Source organism: Panicum hallii, chromosome 5, assembly GCF_002211085.1.
Source record: "Panicum hallii strain FIL2 chromosome 5, PHallii_v3.1, whole genome shotgun sequence".
Classification (NCBI taxonomy): Eukaryota; Viridiplantae; Streptophyta; class Magnoliopsida; order Poales; family Poaceae; genus Panicum; species Panicum hallii.
In genome coordinates, this window is record NC_038046.1 from 51929921 (window position 1) to 51944327 (window position 14407).

At 51.5% G+C, this 14407-nt stretch overlaps 3 protein-coding genes across 3 annotated transcripts; 2 read left to right on the top strand and 1 right to left on the bottom strand.

Moving 5' to 3' along the window:
• The first annotated feature begins 684 nt into the window (after positions 1-684).
• LOC112895819 (putrescine hydroxycinnamoyltransferase-like) lies at positions 685-2203 on the top strand. Its single transcript, XM_025963813.1, has one exon. It carries the CDS (start codon positions 768-770, stop codon positions 2142-2144), a length of 1377 nt encoding a protein of 458 aa, XP_025819598.1. The 5' UTR covers positions 685-767; the 3' UTR covers positions 2145-2203.
• A 6636-nt stretch (positions 2204-8839) lies between these two features.
• On the bottom strand, positions 8840-10798 carry LOC112892751. Its single transcript, XM_025959873.1, has 3 exons — positions 10673-10798; positions 9677-9925; positions 8840-8881 (listed from the first exon to the last, which is right to left on the bottom strand). The coding sequence occupies exons 1-3, from the start codon at positions 10796-10798 to the stop codon at positions 8840-8842; spliced, it is 417 nt and encodes a 138-aa protein (XP_025815658.1).
• Positions 10799-12817: 2019 nt separating this feature from the next.
• LOC112894906 (putrescine hydroxycinnamoyltransferase-like) lies at positions 12818-14407 on the top strand. The gene has a single exon (XM_025962750.1). The coding sequence runs from the start codon at positions 12875-12877 to the stop codon at positions 14288-14290; it is 1416 nt and encodes a 471-aa protein (XP_025818535.1). The 5' UTR covers positions 12818-12874; the 3' UTR covers positions 14291-14407.

Below are 14407 nucleotides of genomic sequence, written 5' to 3' on the forward strand. Positions count from 1 at the left end.
CGGAAGGGATTTTCTCGGTATATGCTTATTGCATTATCCTACATTTTCTGGGGATTAGGATCTAATCAGGATGTAGCGTCGCCTAATAGCTAATCGTCTTATTTGGCGTATGATGAGGCACTACGTCATATATTTTGGTTATCTAGTGGAGTACTAGCCGAGGACCATTTTGTATGCCCGCTCTCAGATGAAGTTGACTTTAAGTTTTAAACACCTCTGGTCAGCTCTACGCATTTAGAGGACTTTCACAACTGAGTGCTATATGTGTGGTTTTCATCCAGAAATTCCATAACCTGACCAAGAGTCCAAGACAAGGTATGTTAGGGCTTAGTACTTATTTACATCTGAAAGGCACCCCCACTGTTTATGCACAATTCTAGCATCATTTCTTAACTTAATTTTGAATTTCAGCGACTTGCCCCAGGTGCACTAGATATTTTCTCAACAATATATCATGTAAATATCAATGATTGGTAGCTGTTTCGGTTAAAAAAAGATTAAATTGGTAGCTGTTACAAGTTTAACTCGTTCGCGTTAGTCCTACAAAATTAAATGCCTAATTCCTATAAAATCTTCCGCTGACTCGAAAAAAACATAAAAAGAAATGGAAGCCACGGAGCTGTCATAACTGTTTATATAGGGAGGTTCTGAGGACCTGACACGGAAAGTAGAAACGAGATCAAATCATCATCTTGTCACCAGAGCAAGCTACCACGCAGAATTACCGTACGAAGCTAGCTGCGCGTAGGAAGGAGGAGGAGGAAACAATGGCTAGCATCATTGCCGGCGACGACCAGTTGCATGTCCGAGTCGTGAGCCGGCGCCTCGTGAAGGCCTCTGACTCCATCAAGCCACACGTCCTCGCCGTCTCCAATCTCGACCTCGTCCCTCTATCCGTGCAGGGCTCCCTGTTCGTGATCTACCCGAAGCCGCCAACGGCCGACTTCGCCGCCGTCGTCGCGGCCTTCGAGGCTGGCCTGCCGTCCTTGTTGAACCACTTCTTCCCCTTCGCCGGCCGCATCGTGACCGACCCGAGCTCCGGCCTCCCCGAGGTGCACTGCAACAACCAAGGAGCGGAGCTCGTGGTCGGAGAGGCCGGCGTCGCGCTGGCGAGCCTGGACTACGGCAACATGAGCGCGTGCCTGCGGAAGGTCCAGCTGCCCTACGGCGAGGACATGGCGCTGTCCGTGCAGGTAGTGTCGTTCGCTTGCGGCGGCTTCACCGTGGCGTGGAGCACCAACCACGTGCTGGTCGACGCGAGCGCGATGAGCTTGCTGGTCGGCGCGTGGTCCGAGCTCATGCGCTCGGGCGCGCTCGCCGCGGGATCCCGGCCAAACCATGACCGGTCGGTGTTCCGCCCTCGGGTGCCGCCGTCCTACAGCGCCGCGCTCGACGAGGCGTTCACGCCGCTGGATTCCCGGCGGCAGGTCAACGTCCTCACGGCGCAGCAGTGCTTTGTCCAACGCACGTACTATATCGAGGCATCCGACATAGCAAGGCTGCGAGAGATGGCGAGCCGAGACGGCACGCGTGCGACGCGCGTGCAGGCGGTCTCGGCGTACCTCTGGAAGGCCCTCGCCCGCGTCGTGGGCACGGCGGACGCCGCCTGCCGCATGGGGTGGTGGGTGGACGGGCGCCAGCGGCTGACGGCGGCGCCGGACCTCCGCGCCGCGATGCGCAACTACGTCGGCAACGTCGTCACCTTCGTGGTCCGGGAGGCGAGCGTGCCGGAGCTCCTGGGGACGCCGCTGCCGGGCGTGGCGGCCATGGTGCGCGAGGCGATCACGGCGCCGGACTACGACGAGCGCTTCCAGGAGCTGGTGGACTGGGTGGAGGAGCACAAGACGCAGCGATACGTGGAGACGCCGTCCCTGGGCCTGGGCAGCCCGGCCGTGGTCGTGTCCGCCGGCGGCGCGTCCCCGGCCGACACGGACTTCGGCTTCGGCCGCGCCGTGCTGCTGGTGCCGACGTCCGCGCTGACTGCGCGGCTGTGCGCGGGGTACGTGCAGACCGTCGTGAACCCCAGGGCCGACGGGTCGTGGTTCGCCAACGCCGTGGTGTGGCCGCGGCTCGCGGCGGCGCTCGAGTCCGACGAGCCGCGCGTGTTCAAGCCTGTCACGGCGGAGTACCTTGGCCTGCTCTGATAGACCTTGTGTGCATCTAAACTTTGCCATGCATCACTTCTGAATTGTATTATTTTAAAGATCGCCATCGCAATAATAAGGATGATTTCACTGTCGGCTGTTCGGTCAATGTCGTTCCTAACGGCAGGCATCCCGCATCCACCAAGAGCCATGTTAGAACTGCAAAAGGTCACCCTGACTCCAAATACATTTAGAAACTAAGTCCAACCTTTAGTCCTTAAAAACACTAAGCATCATTTCCACAAGCGATTCCGTTGACTTGATCAAAAAGTTGTATTAAAATTAGAGAGCTGACAATGGCTCATCAGCGCACTGTCGACATCAGCAAAACTAATTAATTACAAACGAGCTCTATTCGAAGACAGATCAAAATATTATTCTATGACTAGAACAAGCTAAGCCACCATACAGAGTACGAAGCTCTAGGCGCCTGTGGAAGAAGAATGGCTAGCATCAAGGATGGCAAGGACCTGCGTGCGTGTCCGAGTCGATCGTGAGCTGCCGGCTCGTGGCGTGAAGACAGCACGTTTCCAACCTCGACCTCAGTCCCACAACCACAAGTAGTCCACAACCCACACGGATCTGCATAGTCTGTATCTACCGCCAAGCCGCCGGCCGCCTACTTCAACGCCGTTGTCGCAGCCTTCGAGGATGGCCGGCTTGCCTTCCTTAGGCTGTCTCCAGCGATGTGCTGTAAAGGGTGCGGTTCTCTATTAACGGAGGCTACTGTAGCAACATAACGCTCCAGCGATATTCTCCAACACGTGCGGTAAAATGGAGGAAGCGGTCTGCGTCCCGCACAGAGGGAGGCAGGACCGGCGTCCTCCATCGCTCTCGCCCTCCAGCGCATCTCCACCAGCCCCTTCCGCGCGGCCGCGGGAGGAAACTGCCGGGGAGGGGAAAGCGACGGCCACCGTTGGGTCGCCGGTGGGGGAGGGCCTGGCGGGTGCGGCGGGCCGCGGGCGAGTAGATCTGGAAGAGTGGCGGCGGGGCCAGATCGGCGGGAGGCACAGGAGCGGCGGACGCGTCTCGGTCGGCAGCGGCGTTGCGCTCGAGGGCCGCCGGGGGGCGGCTGGGGCCTGCGCACGGGGAGAAGGAAGTCCCGGCCGGCGTCCTCCATCCCCGTCCGCGCGGGCGCAGGAGGAAGAAGCCGAGCAGGGTCCCCGGCGCGCGGCGGATCTGGAGGACTGCGGCAGTTCCTCCTTCGGGGCCGGCCAAGGGGAAGGCGAGAGTGACTCTCGGCCGTCATCTGCAAAAGGGAGGGGGCAGCGGCGAAGGGAGACGAAAGAGGCCACGGTCGGCACGCCCTTGACAGCGGTTCATCTCCAGATCCGCCGACATCCCGTCTTCCTCGAAGTGGCGCCAGAGGGGAAGGTATACCTCTCGTACTTTTCTAAACTTGGATGGTGAGGTTAGGCCATGGGAGGAGGATAATCTATGCTGTGCACAACTGATATTCAATGGCGGGTTGTTTCCGGTGATAGAACAGAAGATTTGCTAGTGAAGCTGGAATTGGCAAACTTGGTTTGTAGATTAAAGTAGCTGCTATGGTAATAGTGTTGATGATAATGGGAATTTAAGTTAGCTTTCGCTTTGTGCTAGCATGTTCTGCATCTGCTCAGTAGCATGTTCTGCATTTGCCAGAAGATTCATACTGAAATACGGTTGCCTCTTGCACCTCCCTTACAGCTCAGGGATTTGGGGCTAGGGGTTAGGCATGGAGAGCCTCACCAGTTTTTATTTTACCATTTGTTTCGTGTTGGATGATTGGAATGTTGGTTCTAATGATCAATTTGCGCTTGTTGTTTTTGTGCTAGAGCGGGCTCATACAAAACCAGTGATGCAAGTGATCCAGTTGCCACATACATTTTGGTCATTTTTTTAGCAATAGTTCAACTGACATTACTGGGGAAAATATTGGTAGTTGAGATTGTGTGACAGCTATATTTGATGAACGGCTTGGTTCTGAACTATTTTTTATTATGGAATTTCTGATATTGATCTTAAACTTACAGTCCACAAATTGTAGACATGGGATGTTTGGTATAACATTTGAGAGGTGCTAGCTGAAGCACGTGCACATCTTGGTTCCGAAGCATGAGCGATTTGTTGTTGGCTTTGACATTCCTGACATTGCTGAGTGATCATGTGCAGGTTCTTTTGTGCATTTGACCCAAGGTTGAGCAACATCCTTCCTGCCATGATCTTTGTGATGGCTGTAATTTCAGTTATACACACATCATCTAATCGAAAATGCGTTGAATTTTTAGACTGCAAGTTACCTGATTGTTTGTTGTTCAAGTAGCAATTTATCTCATAGGTTTTCTGATCGTTTGCTTGTTGGAGTAGTATTTATTTTGAATAGGATGAGCAGTAAGTTTTACACTGTGGAGTTACCTGATTGTTTTCTGATGATTGAGTTATCTAGCATTCCTTTCCCTTTCAGTTAAGCAATTTTTCTATTATCTACTAGCATTTTTACGTAATGGTTAAGCTGATTATTTATTATGCATTAGCAATTTTGCAGTTGTATCTTGGCACTCTTTTAACAATACTTGTGTTCAGCTTATTGTATCTTTTAGTTTTGCTATCTTTTTTATGTATTCAGCTTAAAGGATCATGCCATCAGGCAAATAACATGGACCTGATTTAGGCAATAATATAGGTAGGGATCATGCAATAATATTGTTCTAGATAGACAATAATATGGTTCGCAATAGGTACTTTTTTAGATAAGCAATAATACTGCATTATGGATAGTTGATGCACCTGTAGCAACTGGCAGATTAGAGTCTGACAGTGTTGGATATTGCCGTAGCCGCTGTCCTGTTGCCTTTTCTTTGCATATTTTTTCCCCCTCTTCTTTATTTCATTAATTTCAGAGTGCATCATCTCAAATGTGCTACCCTTCACGCTTCGCATCATACTCTTGTGTTTTATTTTCTACTTCTTTTTTGAGAACACAAAGAATAGATTCTGAGTGCATACAGTAACAATATTCTTCTTGACTAGTTACTTGGACCATCGTCTCTGTTTCCTTGTCATCAGTTCTGAAGTCATAGCCATCCTTTAGCAACATAGCACTTCTCTTGGATCTTTTGGTACTGCATTAGACAATAACATGATCCTTTGTTAGGTAATAATACGAGGACAAGAGTAAGCAGTTGTATGCGGTGTGAATTTTTGCAAAACGAGAATTCAGTATGTAATAATATGGCTATGGGTCATACAATTATATTGTAATGAATAAGCAGAACAATGTATTTAAATAGGCAATTTCAACTGAACATTTCATATATATATATATATATATATATATATATATCTTTTGTACTGTAAGTCACACAACTTTTTGTGCTTTGTGATTTGTAGGGTCATGGACCGCGTGACCAATTACGCCATGCAAGGATGCAGCAACAATGACGAGAGAGAGGAGGTTGAAGCTGCTGCCAATGCTGGATGGGATCCTTCCATCCATACGGAATGCCGCCACCAGTACCTCCTTATTTTTACCCTGCTCCACCAACCATGCCGCCTCCAGCAGGACCCCCAATGCAGCAGGTCAGTGAAGGTCCGAGGGTCCGAGGGGGCGACCCCGATGCTGGGAAAAGTGGTCCGAAGGTCAAGCTTCCCAATTTCAATCCCGAAGAAGACGTAAACCTGACAAAGTGGTGGCTAAACATAAGTACTGACCCGGTTTTCAATATCGGGCAGCGGAAAGAAGGGTTTTGGTTACGGATCATGAAAGGCTACAACTCATCTCGAGGGGTTTACCCGGAGAGATCTCAGAAGTCGCTCACGACTCGTTGGGACTACATCAAAGAGTGCTGCACCAAGTTTTCCGAGTTCTACAGTAGCGTTCTGCGTTTGAATCCCAGCGGCATGTCGGACGTGGACAAGGTACTTGACATGCTTCTCAACTTCTGTATGGTTGCATTCATGGACAGCATGGACCTGGATTTTACTTATATACAGATATCCAATTTATACAATTGATACACCTCATTTTTGTCTATTCTGAGCATCTGCAGACGACGGAGGCAATGGCTCGGTATGCTGCGGCATTGCAGAAGCCTTTCACCCAGATGCACTCCTGGAAGTTATTGAAGGATGAGCCAAAGTGGGAGGCGTGCATTGGGGCTCACTCCAAGGTACATGTGCTCGACGACGACTCCTCCAATGCAGCAGCTGGCGGTGCCAACGGAGTGGGCGGTCCAGCCGAGTCTGATGCCCCGGCCTCCAGCGGGAGCAAGAGGCCGATTGGGAGGGATGCCACTAAAGCAACGAGGAAAAAGGCCGCCACATCGTCGTCCTCGTCGGAATACATTTCACAAATGAATGATATGTGGGGCAACAAGCTGTCATTAATAAAGGAGAGTCATGCTGAGATGGCCAGCCACCATGCCACGATGGCTGTGCTGCAGGAGAAGAAGATCACTACGGACAGGGAACTGCAGGAGAAGAAGATGTCTACGGAAAGGGAGCTGGAGGAACGTCGCCTGGCGCTTGAGGAGAGGCGGCTGGAGATGGAGATGAATGACAGGGAGAGTCGGATGGAGATGGAGCGGTCTCGGGCCGCCAAGGAAGAACGCGCGGAAGATAAACGTATTCTTAGTATAGATCTCGACAGGTGCTCGCCAGCGCTACGACTGTTCTACAAGCGACAGCAGGAGCAGATCCTTGCAAAGTACTCGTTGCCTCCTCCCTGACTGGTATCGTTCTTACCAACTCTGCGTTGTCTGTATTATTTGAGAACTTTGTGTACGATTGCGGAACTTTGCGTGTATTCCTGATCTTAGAACTATCGTTTCATGTTTGAGAACTTTTAGTGCTGAGTGTTGTATGAACTGCGAGAGATATTGTTACATGTTTGAGAACTTTTAGTGCTGAGTGTTCTATGAACTGCGAGAATTATTGTTTAAATGAACTGTGTGTTGGACTCCATTTAGTTTGATGAAAAAGAGTGCTCTCTTCATCAGCAAAGCGATGGTTGTTGCTGCTGGCACTCTATTTTTGTGGAAGGTTGAGAAGCTCCTGTAAGTCCCAGCAAGCAACAGTGTTTCTCTGATTGTTCGTGCTTGTTCAGATAGACAGAGACAGCAGTGTCAATGCTTGTTCATGCACCCGTTCTTCAAGAATTGGCAAAAACCATAAACCATAGTAGAAAAATGGTCTTCAGGAATACACATTCAGTGCTAGTTGGGACATGTCATTTTTTGTCACAAGGTTTGTGGCTATTAATCAAGGGTAACATATTGAGAGGAAGTTAACAGATAAGATAACAATGAGAATCACAGAAAGGATACATCACCAGAAGCTCTATAGGTTTTCACTTCTCACTGGAGCTTAGTTTTGTTTCTCCTGTATGCATTTTTTGAACGTCTGGCAACAGAAAACTGTTGCTGTTGGTCTAGTGCAAGTGAACCTTGAACAGGCTCTTTTTTCCCACAAATATTTGCGTACAACACCCTGACCCCGTGTTTACTGTGGCCTAGGTAACAAATTCATCAACTGATTCATCGATTCAGTTTATTCTGCATCGCCATAAATCAGTGAAACTTGTTTGGGCAGCGTTCAACAGAGCCAAATGACACAGTTGATGTCATCTGAAGACGTCGCATATTGTTCGGTTGAAGAAAGTGGTATTGAATAGCCACACCGTCTTCTAGAACCAAAGGGACTAGTCAGGCAATTTCCAGAAATCCCAAACTGAATAACATGTTCAACCAGAGCTACAGTGAATGAGCACATGATTCATCATCCATCAGTGGGGAACATATGCAGGAAACAAATACAAGGTAAAATGTGTCGGTACAAGGATTGCACGACACATATAGGGAGTGTCATCAGGGAATAATCTTTAAAGGATAAAATTTACCACAATGCATCGAGACAATGTGTCTGGGGATCAGATGGTGGCTAAGAGCAATGTTTTGAGGCAAAAAGGAAAACTGAGATCTAGCAAAGAGATCTGTTCTGTATGCATGCGTGAATGTAGGACGCAACAGAAAAGAGAGACCATTTGCAATCCCATAGCTACTAAATTACAGTGTTGAGCCTGCTCATGGTATCTGAATGGGTGCATGAAACACCTACACCCTTGGGTTTCAATAAGAAGAGTAGCCAAATAACCAATTCATGAATTGCCATTCAGAGCTTTGAAAGTTCAGTATCGATAAGCTGGTAATGTAGATAGGTTCAGCACCTCCAATAAAATGGGTATTCACAAGGAAATCAGGCAACATCGAAAGATTAGCACGATCAGAGTGACACTGAAATATTAACATGATCAGATGGCTCATGCAAAGTTGCATAAATTGCCAATGAAGATTCAGTTAGGACATGATGTATTATTAACTACGAATAAGCGCAAGATCAGCAACAGCATATCCTGGTACCTACAGAAGCAAATTCACGACAAAACAGCAGCAGGCAACAGCACATATCAGTGAACCAACACCATTCAACCATGCGAACTGATCCAGTGTAATAGACAGATTGCTACAGGTAGCAATTGCATACTAGTAACAGGCAGAACCACATAGCCAACCCCAATCCTCACTAGCAAAAGCACAACTCTGCAGCAGTTTTATTTTCAGTTCATCATGGCAGGAACAAACCCAAGCACCAACCACCATTTATTACATCACGGACAAGCATTACTACATCTAGCATGGCACCTGGGTGTCTGGGCTTCACTGGAGTTCCTTGAGGAAGTCGGCGTGGTCAACCAGAACCTATAATGTCAAGGATAAAATGTAACATTTTCTGGACAATTACTTTCTTTCAAAAGAATGATTCAGAACTAATGCATAACATGTTTCTCAAACTTTTACAAAAAGTATGTGTCACCAGTATTTTCGTTTGAAATATATTTGAACTAATATGTGCATGATCCAGATCCAATTATCTGAATAGCTATGATATGGCCATGAGAAGTTTGAGCATTGCACATCCTTTAAACAATGGTTTGTGGCTGTTTTCTATAAACAGATCCATGCCCATTATCACTTTACATGCATAAGTTGAATTGACTGTTCGTTTGCTTACTAATACTGTTTCATTTGGTTGCCCTTTCTCAGTCAACTGTTCAGATTGAAATTATGTCTTAATTAACTCTCAAGATACATGATGTCACTACCAATTATTACTAGCTAGACCATACTTCTATACTAGCACATTACGATCATAGCCCCAACAAAATATGGAAAAGCAACTGCATACCTTCTTAGCTCATGTAATTGGGTGTGCCGTGCATGGAGTCACACATGTGGCACATCCGTCGCACTGATAACCCTCGACCCATGTAGGTTCCAATTATGCACAATTAGGTCCGACTGCAGGCGAAAATGGACATCACGATCTCGTAGCCGGTGATGTGCTTGAACAAAAGCATGTCGGTCCCCCAAGTTCCCCGTTGATAGGTCGACATGCTGCCCGGGATTTTCAAAGATGGTGTTCGTTGCCCTGTCACCCTCGTCCTCGATGATCATGTTATGCATAATTATGCATGCGGTCATCATATCCCGCACATCCTCCCTGTCCCATGGATAGGCCGGCCCACGAATCACTGCCCACCAGGCCTGAAGCACACCAAATGCTCTCTCAATATCCTTCCGAGCACCCTCCTGTTTTGCGGCGAAGAGGCGAGTCTTCATCTCCATCGGCTGACGGACCGTCTTGACAAATGCGGGCCAGTCTGGGTAGATTCCATCTGCCAGGTAATATCCCATGTTGTATGAATGCCCATTGACTGTGAAGTTCACCGGCGTCGAGGTCCCCTGCATGAAGCGGTCAAAGAGACTCGATCTATGAAGAACGTTGATTTCGTTGCAGCGACCTGGCATTCCAAAGTAAGCATGCCACATCCATAGGTTCCTGGACGCCACAGCCTCTAGAATCATAGAAGGTGACTTCCCACGGCCGGTGAACATGCCCTTCCACGATGATGGGCAATTACGCCACGTCCAATGCATGCAGTCTATGCTGCCAAGCATTCCCGGGAATCCCCGTTGTTCACCTTCCTCGACGAGGCGGTGGACATCCTCTTCAGTTGGCGCTCGCAGATAGTATCCACCAAATGCATCGATGACTGCTCAACAGAAATGCTTCAAGGCCTCTTGAGCTGTCGAGGGACCGATACGCACATACTCGTCGACCGCATTGGCTGGTAATCTGTAAGCCAGGATGCGAATGGCGGCCACGCACTTATGCAAGGCAGATATTCCCATAAGGCCTATGCAGTCCGGACGCTGGATGAAATAAGGATCCACCCTCTGCACCACGTCGACAAGCCGAAGGAACACATGCCGTCGCATATGGAAGCTGCGGAGTCAAAGACAGGAAGTATTAGTTCACTCGCCATGAAACCGCAGACACATTATGTTACACATGCATGCGACGCACTGTTGTCGAAACAGCCGGTCGCCATACACCGGCTGGGGAGCGAAGTAGTCTGCCCATATCCGACGGTATCCTTCATGGTGATCACGAGGCACGATTTGGCGAGGCACCCTTTCGCGAGGCACCTGGGGACCCCCCATGGACATCGTCAGGAGGGTGAAGTCCTCCAGATCGTCTAGCTCCATCTCCATTTGTCGCTGATGTTCATCTTGCTCCATCTCCGTTTGCTGTAACCAGTCCTCGAAGTCCATAGTGCGGGAGGAGGGGCGGCACCAGGCCGACAAGCACGAGACGATGGGCAGCGGCAGCCGACCAGCGTGGGAGGAGGGGCGCCGGGAGCAATGGGCGCCCGAGCAGCGCACGACGAGGGAGGCGGCTGGCGGGGCGCTCGAGGCGGCCCCGCGCGCGGGGCGGCGGGCTGCGGGAGGGCCGGCGTTGCGGGCGCGGCCGGCGGGGCGCGGGGGCGGTGGTGGTGGCGTTGCGGGGCGGCGCGCAGGGCGGCGGCGCTGCGGGGCGGGGCGGCACGGCGGGGCGGCGTGGGTGGCGGGGCGGCGGGGCAGCGCTGCGGGGCACGGGGGCGGCGGCGCGGCGGGGGGCTGCGGGGCGGCGCGGGAGGGGCGGCGGGGCGGCGCGGGAGGGGCGGCGCTGTGGGGCGGCGCGGGCGGCGGGGCGGCGGTGCTGCGAGGCGGCGCTGCGGGGCGGCGCGCGGGGCGGCGGTGCTGCGCTGCGGGGCGGCGCGGGAGGGGCGGCGCTGCGGGGCGTTGCGCTCGGGGGAAACGGAGGTTGGAAGAAATGATAAAAAAGTAAGATTGTGGGGTATAGAAGATGGAAATAGAGGATGTTGTTGGAGTTAAGTTTGGTATAGAGAATGAAGTTGATATGGAGGAAAAAAGAAGGGGATGGGATTTGGAGGATATCGCTGGAGATAGCCTTAGGCCTCCTCCAAAGGGAGACGGTGTCGCTAGCTGACTCAGATTTTAGCTGAGCTGGAGAAAAAAGAAACAACCTATACATCCGCGCTATCGAGTATTCGCTCGCTAGCTCATGGCGCGGCACCCGAGCCACCAGTGGGACCACGCAGGAATCGAGGCGAAGCTCCTCTCTGCCGCACCACTCATGCGGACCATGATGGAGTAAGGCTAATCACAATGGAAAATTTCGTATTCCTGTTTACAAGAATGCCACATCACCTTGGGGGATGAATAAAACGCTATGCCTCAATGGAGAGTTTCATTTACTATTTCCAAAGCTAACCAGTGTAATTAAATGCTAGTTGATCTATTGGCGCACGAGATCCCCCATGAAATAACGGCGGTCACAGTGGTCGTTTCACGCCATTTCCAATATCTTGGAAACGAGTTAGCAGAGTGTCGTGGGGATGAAACTGATTCCTTCTCTTCCCTCATTAAATCAGTGCCACATCATCAAAAATGCTGATGTGTCATTGTAATTAATGTCATGAAACTCGTCATGAAACCCCCACTGTGATTAGCCTAAAAATAGCTAACAGCAAGCCCTCGAGAAGCGCAAAAAAATTAGACCTACAGGATTGCGGTAACGTGGAGCTGCCGTATAATTCTAAGAGCCAGCAACCGGCGATAACTGTTGGACATGGCCGATGAACCACTTCTTCCCGCTCGCCGCCGGTCGAATCGACAATTTTTATATAAAAATCATCTTCAACGGAGTTCGTATAAAAAAAATATAATCTTTTAAAGTGAGATCTTATTGTATCGTCGGAAGTAGCGTGACAAGGCTATATTAATCATGCTGGTAGGAGCTGTGCGATAAGCTCCCCTCCTGGGCACTCCAAGTGCATTTGAGGTGATAGCGTATTTTTATCTCGTTATGCGGATTGATATGATTAAAAAGGTTATTATTAAAATAAATTTAAAAAGAGGCTAAAAATAAATAAAAATTTGTAAAAATGGCATGCTGCCACATTAGCATTGTACTGTGACGTTAAATATTTTAACACGTTCCGGTTTGACTTGCGACGTCGGAGAGAGTACTTCTTTATGTTTGGGCATGCCCCAACTTTTTTTTTTTTAGTATGGGCATCGGATGCTCCAGCGTGGAATGATGCTCAAAAGCTCTCCGTTTGAGGCACTACTCCAAGCGCAAACCTGTGAAAAGTTGTCCTTATTGCAGCAGCGTCCGGGAGTGCATTCAAACAAAAGATTCCATGTTGACTTTCATCGATCGATACATAATATAAGAAGTACTAGCCTGTAAGAAACTGGAGTACTCATACACTGCTGTATAAACTTCTTGTGGCAAGAGCAAAGCTACCAGACATTACTAGTAGTAGTCGTGCATTACGGGGAATGGCAAGCAGCGTCCATGGCAGCAACAAGGACTTGCATGTTGTCCAAGTCGTGAGCCGGCGCCTCGTGGTGGCCTCCGACGCCTCCATTGAGCCTCACGTCCTCTCCGTCTCCAACCTCGATCTCCTCCCGCAAACCATGCAGGTCGCCATGTTCTGCATCTACCCCAAACCGCCGGCCGCTGATTTCGCCGTTGTCGTCGCGGCCTTCGAGGCCGGCTTACCTTCCCTGCTGAACCACTTCTTCCCGCTCGCCGGGCGCATCGCAACCAGCCCGAGCTCCGGCCTCCCCGAGGTGCGCTGCTGCAACCAGGGCGCGGAGCTCGTCGTCGGGGCGGCCGGCGTCGCGCTGGCGGCCCTGGACTACGCCGACATGAGCGCATCCTTGGGGAGGATCCAGCTGCCGTACCCCGCCGATGTGGCGCTGTCCGTCCAGGTGGTCTCGTTCGCGTGCGGCGGCTTCACCGTGGCGTGGTCCACAAACCACCTCCTCGTCGACGGGTGCGCGCTGAGCTCCCTCGTAAGCGCGTGGTCCGAGCTCGCCCTGTCGGGGGCGCTCTCGAGGGGAACCCGGCCGAACCACCACCGCGCGGTGTTCCGCCCCCGCGCGGCGCCATCCTACGGCGCCGCTCTCGACGAGGCGTTCACACCGGTGCGCGCCGACCGGCAGGTCAACGTCCTGACATGGGAACAAAACGCCGTCGGGCGCCTGTACTACATCGAGGCGTCCGACGTCGAACGGTTGCGGGAGGCGGCGAGCCGGAACGGCCGGCGCGCGACTCGCGTCCAGGCGGTCTCCGCCTACCTGTGGAAGACCCTCGCCAGCGTCGTGGGCACGGCGGATCCTCACTGCCGGATGGGATGGTGGGTGGACGGGCGCCAACGGTTCACATCGCCGGAGCTCCGCGCCGCGATGCGCAACTACGTCGGCAACGTCACCACCTTCGTGGTCCGAGAGGAGCGCGTGGAGGAGGTTGTCCGTGCGCCGCTGTCGGACGTGGCGGCCATGGTGCGCGAGGCGATCGCGGCGCCGGCGTACAACGAGCACTTCCAGGAGCTGGTGGACTGGGTGGAGGAGCACAAGGCCGAGCGGTACGTCGAGACTGCAGGCATCGGGCTGGGCAGCCCGACGATGACGGTGTCGTCGTTCGCCTCGTTCCGGACCGACACGGACTTCGGCTTCGGCCCCGCCGCAATGGCGATACCGACGGGCGCGTCGGCGACGAGGTTGTGCGCAGGGTTCATGGAGATCGCGGCACGACCCGGGGGTGATGGCTCGTTGATAGCCACCGCCTTCCTGTGGCCACGGCTAGCGGCGGCGCTTGAGTCCGACAAGCCGCGCGTCTTCAGGCCTGTCACGGCAGAATACCTTGGCCTGTCTGCTCCACAACCACAAGTCCGGCTCAGTCGCCTCTGAACTCTGATACAGAGTCCTTGTGTGAATTAGTGTCATGAACCCTACCATTTATATCGCACTTTTGCTGCAATCGTCATCGCAATAACAATAATGTATCCTTGTGTGGATTGTCAACCA

Excerpts from the sequence above, each read along its gene's own strand:
- LOC112895819 (XM_025963813.1), top strand. The coding sequence starts at position 768 with ATGGCTAGCATCATTGCCGGCGACGACCAGTTGCATGTCCGAGTCGTG.
- LOC112892751 (XM_025959873.1), bottom strand. The coding sequence starts at position 10,798 with ATGGACTTCGAGGACTGGTTACAGCAAACGGAGATGGAGCAAGATGAA. Across the intron at positions 9,926-10,672 it reads TGTCCATGGGGGGTCCCCAG|GGGACCTCGACGCCGGTGAA; the intron begins GTGCCTCGCGAA and ends CGCTTCATGCAG. Across the intron at positions 8,882-9,676 it reads ATCCATGGGACAGGGAGGAT|GTTCTGGTTGACCACGCCGA; the intron begins GTGCGGGATATG and ends TTGACATTATAG.
- LOC112894906 (XM_025962750.1), top strand. The coding sequence starts at position 12,875 with ATGGCAAGCAGCGTCCATGGCAGCAACAAGGACTTGCATGTTGTCCAA.